Raw genomic sequence first — 13,907 nt, 5'->3', positions numbered from 1 at the left:
AGCTAGAAGAGACCTGTTTCTGAAAGAGCCTGAGAAGTTATTGTCCTTTCTCCTGGGGAAGGCCTCAAACACAAGCCAGGGGAAAGGCAGTGAGAAGTGCACAGAGAGCTACATCAGCATCCCGCGCTCCTCCAGGCTGAGCAAGCCGCTCACGCCGTGCAAGCAAGCCTCCCCTTTAGAAAGGGAGAAGGCCTCCATTGCTTACGGACTCCTTTCTTCCTCTTCCACATTAGTCCGCCTTCTGTGAAATGTTTGAAATTTCTCACATATTGAAATAACTTTTAAAGGAAGCCCCAGACTGGCATAGAAAACCGGGAGGAACAAATACGGCTATCCCACAGGCAAGCTGACTTTTATCATCTCTCCAAACATTAAGAAAATCCACATCTCGCAGCACAGGAGCCGAGCAGGGTTCTCAGGTGACAACACTAGGGCTTGTATCTAGCGGAGACCAGAAACCAAGCTAAGCCAGGTAAGACCAGCAGCTACTGAAACACAGGGCAGACAAAAAGCAAGAGCTGTATGCATGGTCTTCCGGAGCCCAGACAGCTAACGAGCCTTTTATAAGTTAACGTCTTTACAAGGCAGAACCAACAACCCTCGTGAACAATTCTATCTGTCTTTGCACTCAAAGTCCGCACGTGTCTGCTGCAGAGAGAAATCTGAGGTGCTCGTGCTTGGGAGACACCCTGCCCTCTGCTTGCAGGAGCCAAAAGGCCTTTTAAGATGATGTCCACTTCTCCCTTCCTCAAGCAACCCAGCGAGGTTTTCACCTCCCTCGCTTCAAAGGGTTCAAGCCCTCCTGACCACCATTTGTTTGGCTCCAAAGGGTAGGAGTCACCGTCACCACACAGCACACCCACGCCGCGGCGAGCACCGGATTGCTACGGCTGGGAAGGCAAGCGCCATGACCTCCGGTGAGCCCGGCTGCCCCCGAGCCAGCCTCCTCGTACAAGACAGGCTCATTTTATGTGTTATTTTCCTCCTTTTCATATGGGGGTGGGAGGGGTCCTAAAGGTCACCCATCTCTCCATCACTCAGGAATGCAGTGGGGTCTCCGGTGAGCAGCCGTTACTACACGGGGCTGGGACAGACGATCACACCATGAGAATGGAAAGAAAGCAGAAACAATTTAGCAACTAGTGACATATTATTATTCATAACTAATTTTAATGAGTCACAGAAGGCTCAGTTTTAAGATTCTCGCAGTCAGGTCTCTGTCACCTGAAATGGATCAGGTCACCCTGTTTCACAGCAGAGGGACAAGGTCAGCTAACGATAATTTGCTGAAGGGGTACACAGGGAGATGAGCGTGGCAGACAGCCTTCCTTTTCCTGGGAAAAAGGAAAAAGCAATTTCTTTTCTGAAGGCAGCGACCAGTGCGAGGGCCGCAGTTCAGCGATATGTCAGTGCATTTTGCTGGAGGCAGCAGCTCCCCATTTCCTGGGGATTTGTTCTTCTGCCAGGCAAATCATCTCTTTTCAGGAGGGGAGATGACAATTCGTAATTTTGCAAATCGACTCCGTGTTAAAAAAAAAAAACAGAGCACACCGTCAGAATTACTTGCTCATGCACAGAAAAGCCTGAACCAAGGAGTGATGTCGTGGAGGAATAACTCCTGGGATAATTCAGCCCCGAGCCTTCCATTAAAAACAGCTGGATGAAGCAACCTGGGAGGAAGCAAACTTTCCTTAATTAATTGTGATTTACAAAAAGTCTTAAAAGGCCACCATTGCTTACTGGGTCCTTTTTGTTTGTCTTGGTAGAGGCAAAAAGCGCGTTTTCGATTTTTTTTTTTAAAAGATTGGGCTGGGAAGGAGAGTTGTACCATTCCAATCTGCATCATAAATACAAATCACAACACTGCCGCAATCTGTGTGAGAACTAGCAATGTCTAATCAGCCCATGAAATAAAACGGCATATTTCACATCCAGGAAGCATGCGTGTCTGTGCAACCTACTCACCGGCTGCTCAGAAAGACATCACCCTATTTAAAGACAACTGGAGTTCTCCTGTACATAAAGATCTATATTCATGGCTCTGTTAAAAAACCTGAATAGGACCGGTCTCATTTGAAAACAAAAATTCTGCTTTAAATTCACACAGTGCCTTGCAAATAACTATTTTAAAAACACACAGACTCTTAAACTGGACTTTTGCAGTCACAACACTCTCAGTACTGGTCCCATGTTTTACTGCAGGGGATTAAAAAAGCATAGCAGTATTTACTTCTTCCAAGCTCTCCAAGCACGCTGCTCTCAATGTGTTGTCTGAGCACCCGTCAGAGCAACTGAGTTACATGACTAACACCTGCCTGCTACAAAATATGTTTAAAAATCATAAAGACTTAAAGCACAGAGCTTGGCAACATTTTGAGGCTAAATATTTAGTTCACCAAAAATGAAGATGCAGTTCACCAACACCCTCCAGAAGTGTAAGCCCATGGCTAATTTGTTCAGGTCTTTCAGCTAAAAAGCCCGGCAGTGACAGGCAACGCCGCACAGATCGCAGAGCTTTGTTCGGTTGTGTCAATGTAAGGACCCTTCCGCTGTCCAGGTTCCAAAATGAAGCCTCTTGATCCTTGCATTTTGTATGAATTAGAATGAAAGGATTAAAGCCCTAGAATATTCAAGCGCTTTACTTCACCTGAAGCAGTATTTTTGTTTAAGCATGAAAATAAACTTTTGGTTTTATTCCATGGTAGTATTCAAACAACAAAATGGAAAATGCGTTGTTTGCACATACTCGGGAGGATCCAGGCTGCTCCCTTTTACATCCAACAAAGCTTCATTAGCACCAAAGAAAGATCTCAGGATACAATTAGCAAAAATTTAATTGTTACGGATTTGCATTACACATCAGACAACTCCTATAATCTGTCTGAGCTCACACCAGCAGAGACACGGAGGCCAGGCTGTAAATCCTGGCAGCGCTGCTCACAGTGGGAGCTTTGTCCATAATGAAATGAATAAAGGCCAGATCACAACCCAGGACCTGAAGCCTTGACTTCCATCTTGGTGGGCTGTTAATAGGATTTATTTTTTCTTTAATTAAAAAAAAAAGCCTTTTTAGAAGCCACCTAAGCCAGGTGGTGCTGGCAAAAGCAAAGCCCACAGTATCAAAAAGTGCGCAGCAGTTAACCCACTATATACACAGCTGCCCAAACTGCTGGACAAACTGCATTTTTAAATACTTTCCTTATGGATCTTACGGCTAAGGCAAAGAAGAACAAATAAGTTTTGCTCACTGAAGCATCCCCAGATAAAAATCTTTGTAAATGGGAATGTTTCTTTTATTATTTTGCAAAACCATTTGAAAAGCCATTGCCTTAGAAAGCCAGGGACAGAGCAGCTGTCTGAGCAGCAGAGCATGAGATGCATGATACCCATCCACTTGAGCTTTTGGACTCCATTCAGCACCAAGGCGCCTAGGTCCACACTTGTCACAATCAACACAGAATTTACCAAACCGTAACATTCACTACGCATATCACAATATAACGATCAAAATTCCCGCTGGCTAAGCAGACCCGTCGCAGTGCTAGGGAAGACATCTGCAGGACACAGCAGCATCTTTATTAATATTTATACATCTCTTTCCGCTAGCAAGGGAGTAAGTTCTGCAAAAATATTTAAGACAGGAAAAGCAGTTCTGGTTCCTCTTTATACCCCTTTTAATCCCCTAGTAGGAGCAACATTTCATTTTGAAAAGAGCCTGCCAAAATACAAAACTGAAATAGTTTCATGCATCTAGAAAGAGGGAAATCTTTCACCTTTTCCTTTTCTTATTCACCTTAGTTTGGCATCTCCAGCCTGACAGTAATTTGTTGTACATCTGAATCATCAGGGAAGGACTGACCTCGTTGCCCCCACTGTCAAAATAATTCTCTATCCCAAACCCCAGACTTAACCACTCACTGGCAGGTATACTTAAAACAAATAAGAGAGTTCAAATAAGTAACTATTTTCTCAATAGAAAATCAGATTTAAAAGCAAGAAATCTCTAAGGCATTAAAATGGTAGTGCACAATGCTGGCATCTCTTACTGCAACTTTAGCTTAGAAGCCTAAGTCTGAAGATTTAGGATTATTCACTGGAAATCATCAGTAAGAGACGTCATCTTGCATCGCAATGGCTCATGGTCTTGATGCTAGAGCAACTAGAAAGCACGGGGGAAGGACAGCTTTCTGACACCACCGACTGGGGCAGAAGGGGGAAGGCAGTTGGTGAGAAGATGTTCTGGGGTGGCCTGGTGCTTGGTTTCAGGTGCTTCCACAGCTCCCTAAGCTGGCAATTCTGAATCAGCAGTGATGGCAGCCTCCAGGGACATCTTGTCACCCTTGGAGGATGAAATGGGATGAGGATGGTGGTTTTGGCGGATTAGGCCTGGGTTGAAGAGGTGAGTAGTGGCAGGGGTGTCTGCATGCTGACTCACATGTACTAGTTCACCTGGATTGGAGAGCCGTTGTGGCTTCAGTCTGCAGGCCAGTCCCACTTGCATAATCTAAATCAGTTTGCAAACGGATAATTTAATGAAGTACATTTAAGGTTTCTCCCAGGGACTGATCTAGATATACAGACTTCTAAACAAGACCTGCTGTCTAAGGTCTGTACCTAGTTTATACCCTAAAAAAATCCCAGGCCCTCCCCCATTTATTTATTTTACCTGATCAAGAGTTCATATGAGGGTTTATCGTTTTGAAACATTAAAAGCTCCTTCCTTCTGCAATAGATCCAGACTGAACTAGGACCACTTACCAGAGCTCTCCAATGGATCTATTCAGTTCAGTCTACCTATGCTTTGCCTAAGCATGAAAAAAATTAACACAGAAAAGCCTCACAGACACACATGAGCACAGAAGGGCATACCTTGTAGGCAATACTGTTGAGAACTTTCATAGCCAAGTCAGAGACATCAGGATAGGGGTCGGCAGCTAGGTGAAGGAGTACTCTCCAAATTTGGGTATAAACACTGTTGAAACTCACACCTAAAATGATAAAAAACAAAACAAAAAACAAAGCCCCACAGCACATGACAATCCATCAACTCAAACTCTTTGATATTATGTGAGAAAATTCATTAGAACTCCAAATATCACAATGACATCTAAGAAAACATCAAGAGAAGAGCTCAAAAACACCCTCCATGGGCATTTTTGTCTCCATTTTGTCTTTCTTTGTGAACTCTAAAAGGGCTTATAAAATGAAAGTGGGAGAAAGGAAAATAAATTAAAGACTGCCTAAATAAGCTTCAGTCAAACGGCTAGTTTTCTAGGCTCCTGAAGTAAATAATCTGAAAAGGCCCAACAGAAGATCAGATGTCTTTGGAGTTCCTGAGCTAAAATACTAAACGGTGTAAAACCACGGTTACTGGCTTATATTTTATGGTTATTTTTACTGCTGTTTTAAGCATTAATACTCAGCTTGAATGTTCAGAGTTTTATATATTCTACAAGTTTACTAAACATCTAAGTGTTAAAAATGAAGCTTTAGGACCTGTACCTTTGCAAAGCAGTAAGTCTAACTCAGTCCTTCCTATTGACATTTGTATCAATTCCTCAATTGCCAATTTGTTATTTAATGAGAATATCTGCCGTTTGGTATTTCAGCAGAAAGGACTGACAGATTCAAAGTACAAATCAAATTAATAAGCATTTGCAACAACTGACAAAATTCTGTGAACATTTTATTTTGCTGCTTTTAGGCGAGTCTTTAATTTGTTATTCTTTCGTCTAACCCTCACAACGTCTAATAGTTGTAACACCGTCGTTTGGGAGTTGAGCCATTTGGACAATATCAAAGTGGCTGCACTAACAAAAAAAGGAACTAAAATAAGGATTTCAGATGAGTCACAATCAATGGTAAATGACAGATCAAGCTGTTACTGCATTTCCTTTCGTGTTTCTGGAGACATCTAAATATAAAGCGTTAAGTTAGGAAGAAAGGGTTCCTTGGTCAACAAGCAGCTTCTCACCTTGCATAGCTGCTAAACCTGATACTCAAACCAACAGAAAATAGACTTGGACAGTCCAGTTCTGAACTTTGGCTGAAGAAGGCAAGTAGTGCATGGTAATAAGCTTCAGGAGTACGCACGCGGCACTTCATATGCTTGTCTGCATCAGCCAAGGGAATCTTTCTTCTGCCAGAAAAATTCCCCAGCATCCAAGAAAGCAATAACTGTCAAGATACAGTAGAGTCAAAGGGCGCTGATCTGTCATATTTGGTTTACGCCAGCTGAGGATGAATCCCAAAGCGTATGAAACCAAGGAACGCGTGCGCACGGCACGCACGAGTTGAGCAGAACTGACTTAGAACGGTGCAGATCCAAGTTCAGGTTCTGGCTTTGGTCATAACAGGCAAAAGACATTGTCTTTTTCAGAAGCTCTTGTGTCTGTCTTCAAAATAAAGAAAACGTCAATACACCATGAAGTAAGTCTCCGCTCAGAGGAGGGTTAGGCCTCCCAGCCATAAAGGATGGTGATACAATGCTTGTCTGTCTTCTCCAGGCTTCTGACCATTTAGGTTTTATTTTTGCAATTGCCATGTTCATCCTGGGAGCTTCTATTACCAGGGAAAGAAAAAGAGGAGGGGAAAGGAGAAAGAGCAAGAGAAGGAAAGAGACAAAGTGCTACAAGCTGTGGGAGAAAAAAAAGCCCCAACTACTGAAGCAGCTAGCCAGGTAATGTCCTCTGAGGGCTGCTCCGAGCTCTACCTCCTACATTTGGCCCTCTGCTAGAAGTTATAGAAGGACCAACGGGAAATCTGAGCAGCTTGATTTCTTTTAAAGCCCTTGAAAGACAATAAAAGGAAAGGGAGAGAAAGGGAGAGCGAGAGGGTATCCATCAGTTTTTCCAGTGTCTCTGATAACCACCTCACTCATGACGCAGTCACGAAGAAAAAACCCAATGACATTTTTTATACATCTAAGCATCATGAAAAAAACCCCAAATTTAAAACAGAACTGCGCCAGTGCAATTCCTCATTCACTCGGCAGCCTTTGAAAAGAACAGAGGGAATTTCTACAAAAGCTTCTCAGGCTCCGAGCTGGTGCTCGAAGGACCGGTCCTTTTTTCTGCCATCCTCCCCCCGCCCATGTTAGTGTTGTTCACTGCACTGATTCAGTCGAGTGACACATCTGACACAGCTCCTTGTAAAAACCTGAGCATTGGAGTCAGTGGGATAATGGAAGGCAGCAGAGGTGGCAGGAGGAACAGCAGCTTGATTTCATGTAATGGACTAAAATGCAAAAAATATCCATGAGATGCAAACAAAGAGCCGAGCAAGGGGGACGTGGTGTTAATCTAAGCAGACAGCTCTGTAATTAGTCAGACTGATTCAAAGCCAGTTAAATGGACCTTGCAGTATAGATTTATGTTTACAAAATGATTCCTTTCTGCTAAGAATGTCAAAAATAAATTGCCTGCCTTTACTGAAGACTTTTATTTTCTTTGCATATGCATAACTCTCAGCTCAATTTAACAGCGAGCACCATGCCACGGCCCTGAGGAAGGGACCTGGCTGAGGTCCTGCAGCCGGGTCACTGAGTACACGAAGGGTAGAACCACACTGGATGCAAAAATGAATGCAAATGCTTTTATTTATTCTTTTTGTTTTGCCAGGCTTTGCCAGGGTTTCCTTCTAATCCCCGGTAAAAATCACTGCAGTGATTTTAAGCCTTGATCTCCAGAAGAAGGTGCAGTCCACTCCCCACCCAACACAGCAGCAAAAACTGACCAATAGCTGAACCGACGCTGCTGCACGCCTTGGCCCGGAGACAGCTCCTGCGCCTGCACATCCCGCCTGCAGCGAAAGGCAAGTTTCGGACTGGTACGCAGTGAAACATAGGCTGAAATATTTCCGACTGAACAGTACCTGAGGACTCGGGTATCTGCTTCCCATCAACGTGAATCCCACTTGCTTTGTAAACGTGTATCCCACAAGTCTCTCCTCTTCCTGTGAGCGACCTGGTCCTGCGAGAGCCACTCGGATGAAGAGACCATCTGAAATCCTGATCGCTCTCTGAACTCTCCTTCGACAAGTGGGGACAGCAGCCTGTTCCTTAGAGGAACAGCAAACCAGCATTTCTCGCACGGACTTGACGGTCTGCAAACTGGGCTCTTTGCATGGGGCCATGTAAAGGGGTTCCTGCACACTCCAACCCCTGACGACGATTCAAATGGCAAAGCACGAGCTTTTTAATCTTTCAACAGAAACCAGAAGCGGCTCATTAGGAAAAAGTATGTTCCTTCAGAGCAGGTACGTCCCCTGGACCAGGGCTGCCAGAGCCAACGTGAAAGCCGCCCACCACGACCAGCCCATGCCACATCTCCTTATCTTTTCCATGAAGCACACAAATGAGGCCAGGGCAAATAACGGCACATTGGAGGGGAAAATAAAACCAAAACACACCAACCATGGTGCTCTGTTCCCAGCTATCACACACTGACAATTCTCTCCCCATCCCGATTTCCCCATTGCCTCAGCAATACCACACAAACTGGTTTCTAGCTTACTGAGCTTGCAGTATTGTCCCTGGCCACTGCATTAGGCTCCTCCATCCTGCTTCCATAACGTCAGGTAAATAGTATGAACTGACAGGAAACCTCTACATCAAGCTTCCATTTCCAAAACCCGCTCAGATCCCTGTATTTTGCTACTATGCAAGTTATTATTTATAAATACTGCTGGTTGACCACTTACTTCTCATGATGACTGTGCATTTAAATATATTGCCCAGTGATAGAGAAGGAGGCTCTACCTGTCCCAACGCTCACTCTCTTGCTCGCTGCGGCTCACTGTCCACCTACACCTCTCGCTTTCCTCATCCTCACTGCAGTAACCTCCCGCTGTATGCGTCACTTCGAGGTAGCTCTTCAGAATGGATCCTGTGACACGGCAAATAGTTTTCTGCCCCCAGCCTCTCCTGCGGGAAAAGAGAACTATTCCCCAGCATTTCATCGCTCCAAGATTTATTTCCCTCCTTCTTTGATCATTCCTTAATATAATCTTTCCAGCGATGCTCTCTGCAGGACAAAGACTTTAATCATGCAGTTTGGATATGAATAATCAGCCTCAAGGTATGCAAAACCCCCATCTTAATTCCTTCCCTTTTCCTATCTTAAAACTAAACTAAACTAAAAATTTCCAGGACACCAAGATTAATGACTAGTTGTATGGAAAAAGTAGCAAGGCTTAGCTTCTCATCCAAACCGATGTCTCTGTTGACTAACCACAAGCTGCCTCTTGCCAGCCTGAAAACACGGGCCAGAAATAAATGTCTCTTCTGGTAACAGGACTGTCTGGCCAAGGAACAGTCTGCCAGAAAAGAGCACACCTAGACTAGAAGTACATGTCGCATTTGGAGGGGGGCATTCGACCTGAAGTTAGCTGTTGGTAAAATGGCACAAGAAGGAATGGAGAGTTTTTCCTCAGGTTTACGGGAAGAAGTACATCGTATGATGCCGCAATGTCAGTAAAGTGGATAGACTGATCCAGAATAATCCCTCTAGCACCATGTTCCTATAATCCAAGAGGGGAAGAAAGCCCTGAACGTCAGTGAATCAACCTAGGGAATGCAGAGTACAGAACACAGAATTAAATTGTGCTTGAAAATTTCTACTTTTATTATTACAGACTAGATTTCTGCTTTGGTTTGATTCTACCCATGTGCCCAAAGCATCCTTTTTACTGCTCTGCCTGTCTCAAACACTTGGCAGAGTCATTACTGCAGAGCCAAATCACCATTACTTCTTCCAAAAGACGGAGAGTAGAGCAAAACCTTTCTTCAGTCGAGACAAGTCTATCACCCAGGTGGACTCCTCTCTGAGTTACCCCACTCTTGCCAGCAGTATTGCAGTATTTTATTGCACGCTAATACTTTAAAGAAAGGCGTTAATCTGAGCCCAGGCTGGCTGTGCAGCAGCCGCAGCACTACTGAGGGTGGCTGGAGCTGACGGCATTTTGAAAACTCTTTCCTTGGGGAGCAGGAGAGAGCAGGCTGGAAGATGGTGATTCTTCAGCAGAAATGAAAAAAGCCTGGCTTTCGGCAGGCGAATGCTGAAGGTAATGGGATTCTGTGTGAGTTATGAATTTTAAACACTTCTATAAGCTCTGTCATTTCCAGCTGGATATGAGCTCTTCTGATTGAATGAAGGAGGCTTTGGAGAACTGCTCTTTTTGTTTTCCTAGGTCTCCCTCACTCATCTCCAGCTCATCTCTAGATTCTTTTCCAACTGTGCTGTAAAGCTCTTGTGAGACAAGCCATCAAGCAGACACCAGTTTGCACCAGTGGAAATGAGGAAAACTCAAGTTGTAGCTTAAAATGGAGAGAAATTTCCTAACATTCCTGTCATGCTTTAGAAGATCCAATTTCATTACCTACAATCAAAAGCAAATGAATTTATCAAGTTTCTAATGAACACATGGTTTTAAACTGCCACAGGGGCTCAAGAATTAAAATCCCAGAATGTTTCAACTCAGGAGAGCCAAACCACCATTATTTCTTCCAGAAAATTCAGAGTCGAGCAAAAAGTTTCTTCAGTCAAAACAAGTCTGTCACCCAGGTGGGACTCCTCTCTGAGTTATACCACTCTTTTTTTCACTGATTTTTGAAGGCTAGAAAGATATGGGCACATTTACTGATGTCAAAGAAAATACACAGACTTCCCCCAGCATTTCTCTGTTTCATACTGCCTCCTCTGCTCCCTGGAAGGAGGTCGTTCCAAAAGCCAGGTCCTTCTGCATGTTGTCTGTGTGATCATCCCAAAATGGCTTAGATTGTTTGAAAAACTACAACTAGTTTAAAGCAGTGCTATTGTAGCAATCAGACATGACTGGGAAAGTTACTTGAAAAACAACGGAGTTGAACTAGCTTAATATAAACATTCCGGGTTTGCTCTATAAAAGAAATGCAAATAATCCATTACATGCAAATCAGCCATACGCTGCATAAATACAAGTAAAATTTCCTTTCCTTCTGTGCTACAGCACTTCGCTCTGCAGAGTTCCGTACATTACCCAGGGAGTCAGACGCCAGGAGAGAAAGGGACTGTTGGGCAGTACTAAAAAGTTCAGTGCTGTTACTGATGTTACAGCTGCTTATCCAGGAGGAAAAAACGGAGAGGGGATTGGAGGCAGCGGGATCAGCCATGGAACTTTTTGCACAAAAGCAGATTTCTATGAAATACTCAGTCTTTTTGCTTTTAAGACACAGCCTGGGATTTCTTCTTTTTTATGTCCCATTTTAACAATGCGCATATAAATCTGCCTAGGAGATTAGCTTGGTAAGGCTTCCTTGGATGAGTAACACAATACAGTGGCCGTGCCGTATACAAATACAAGCCACATGAAAAATAGCCAGGGGAAGCAGTTAGTGCCAGCGTGCCCAGCTGCTGCGTCCATGGGATGAGGAGTCCTTGCTTTCATTCTCTAGCCAATGAAACTGCAGTGGACGCAAAATTCCTGTATACGCTACATTTTTGTGCTCAAATTCCTAACAGGACTGCTGTCCATCGCAGTGAAGAGTACAGCTGGAGCCAACAGTTCTCATTTCCAATCCCTCCATCAGAGCAGGAGGGACTCTGCTCTGCCTATAGCCTAACCAAACACAAGAGTGGCATTTCTAGTGTTATGAGAAATTTTGTTGGATTAAGATCTAGCAGGAGCTAAGATCCAAACTTTCCACAAAAGCTAGTGCAAGGCAGAAAGGCGACTCCGAAGGAAGGGTAGGAGCGTCTTTACTCACCTATTAGTGAATTCAGAGAAGAGTAAGAGCTGACTCGTCTCATCTTGTCAATAGTCTCAAACGACAGGATATACTCTTCATTCTCAGGGCTGCCCAAGGTGCTGCTGGCGCTACTGCTGGTGCTGAGATTCCCAGGAGAAAACGCAACAGAGCTTCCAGCTGCCAAAAGAAAAGGGAGCAGATGCTGAAACAAGAACTGGCGAGAGAACAATTTTTACCCAGGCGTCACAGCCCTTTTCTAAATCCTACAACACTCAATGAAGGCATAGGCAAATCCACAACGTTCTCTTTTAAACACCGAATATTTAAATACAGAGTAAGCATCAAGAGGTCAGAAACGATTCAGTTAAAAATCCATGTATGTTAGGAAGTTAGAAGGCAGCTTTTTAGTCCCCAAACACTCAGAAAAATCAATACTAATGACTAGAAAGTTGAAACTAATTATGAGGGGGCTTCTCATCTAAGCCCTTGGAGCTGGCAGCTGGATAATCTGGGCTAAAATGTTAGTTTCAGCTCATGTTGTTTTGCACGTGGCATTTCCTAGCTTGCAGGAGAAGGCGGGGAAGGAAGAGGCAAAGAAAAAAATGAACAAATTTTGAAATGTCTCTTACATTCTTCGTTCAGGCTGAGGTTCTGCAAGGACTTGTTCAGGTTCCTAGCTGTGGTAACTGCTCGGATGTTCCCATAAGAGCTGACGGACCGCAGCCTCGGTGTACATGGACCATCTCGCACTGGTGTCAAACTCCCGCCCTCTGTGGATGCAAAATTTAGCAGCTATGGATGTAATCAAAGCAATTATAGCCTCTTGGTTATTTCCCAGGAAATATACAACTAAAATACTACCAATATGAACAGAATTTAGTCATTGCCCCTTAGGCTAAAACAGAACGAGGTATGACAAAGGATCCTCTGTGCACATAATCAGCAAGGACCATGTGTCTCTGCTGTTTAGGCTGTGATTTTGTTACATCCGATAAAACCAGGTGAGCCGAGCCTTGCCAGTGCCTGCAGACTACCCAGAGAGGCATGATGTCTCTTCTCTCCAGGTTGATGCTGGGCCACTGCCCAGACATTGTGCTAGGACACACTGCTACAGCAGACGCCATTTAGTAGGCAGCATTTGCAGGCTTCTGTCTGCTTCTGCTCATTAAAAATCCAGTAAATTTTCTCATTATAAAGAGTTATGAAAATTCTGGTTTCCTGACCAAATTTCAGGCCTAGTTTGAACTCATATTTCACTCATGACCTGGATACTTATAATTTCCCAAACTTTCTCGTTTTCATTCCTGGATACGCACACAGTACCGTGGCTGCAGAATAGTTATTTTATTTCACTGCAGAGGTGGCTGCATTATGGTGGTGGGGCCAATTCTTCCAGTGCATCCTACTTATAAATACTTCAGGATTCTTTTGGATAAGGAAAAGCACTACATAAACTGCATCTAATGTTTATTTCCTGCAGCAAAAAGGACAAATGTGGAGAAGCTTATTTTCCAATATGATTTAGTTATTCAGACCATAGGGAGATTGAACTACTCATTGCAGAAACAGCACATGCTCGTCTCCAAGCTTCTGTTGCAACAGTCCCATTATCCTTCAAGATTTCCAACGTACTTAACATCTAAAAAAAAATGTGAGGTTAGCAACAATTTCACTAGGGCTTTTCATTCCTCACAGAAAGCAATAGGGACAACAAAAAGGATGGGACCATAGGCACAGAGCATAAAGTTCTTCGCTGCTTCTTGTCTGGTGCTTTACAGTAGCAGGGAGCACGGTTGGTTCATTGTTCTGTGGTGAGGTTTCTCATTAGGTCAAGGTGACACTGAAGTTTCAGGTATAATTTGAGGGGAAAAAAAGGTCTGGTAAGCCTGTGTACTGCCTTGACAAATATACTTCAATCTTGATCTGAGGGGAATCCCTTTGAGTTTCACAGGGTGTTCAGTCTCTACAACTTGCTGGTGAGCTATAGCTGTGTTTTAGATGGAGACTCAGCAGAGGATGCGTTTCTCCAGCGCAATATATTATAGTGCTAAACAGACCTTAGAGCTACCCACCACGTCACTCAACTTTGTAGCAACGGTGCTATTCGATAAATCACCACCAGCAAGAATTTCATTGCGTTGGCAAACTGCTTAAATAAAAGTTCCCAAGTGCTTTCAGGCTA

General features: G+C 43.8%; 1 protein-coding gene across 2 annotated transcripts in view; it reads right to left on the bottom strand.

Annotated features, from left to right (window-relative positions):
• RPTOR (regulatory associated protein of MTOR complex 1) overlaps window positions 1–13,907 on the bottom strand; it is a 161,218-nt gene that overhangs the window by 39,094 nt on the left and 108,217 nt on the right. For both annotated transcript variants that reach the window (XM_082326775.1, XM_082326776.1), the window contains exons 19-21: window positions 12,355–12,495; window positions 11,744–11,902; window positions 4,870–4,988 (exon numbers count right to left, since the gene is read on the bottom strand). In XM_082326775.1, the coding sequence (XP_082182901.1) occupies window positions 4,870–4,988; window positions 11,744–11,902; window positions 12,355–12,495 (419 nt within the window). The remainder of the gene's footprint in view (window positions 1–4,869; window positions 4,989–11,743; window positions 11,903–12,354; window positions 12,496–13,907) is intronic.

Source organism: Platalea leucorodia, assembly GCF_965183815.1.
Source record: "Platalea leucorodia genome assembly, chromosome: 14".
Classification (NCBI taxonomy): domain Eukaryota; kingdom Metazoa; phylum Chordata; class Aves; order Pelecaniformes; family Threskiornithidae; genus Platalea; species Platalea leucorodia.
Note: the sequence above shows the minus strand (reverse complement) of the source record. Positions and strands in the feature narration are given on the sequence as shown.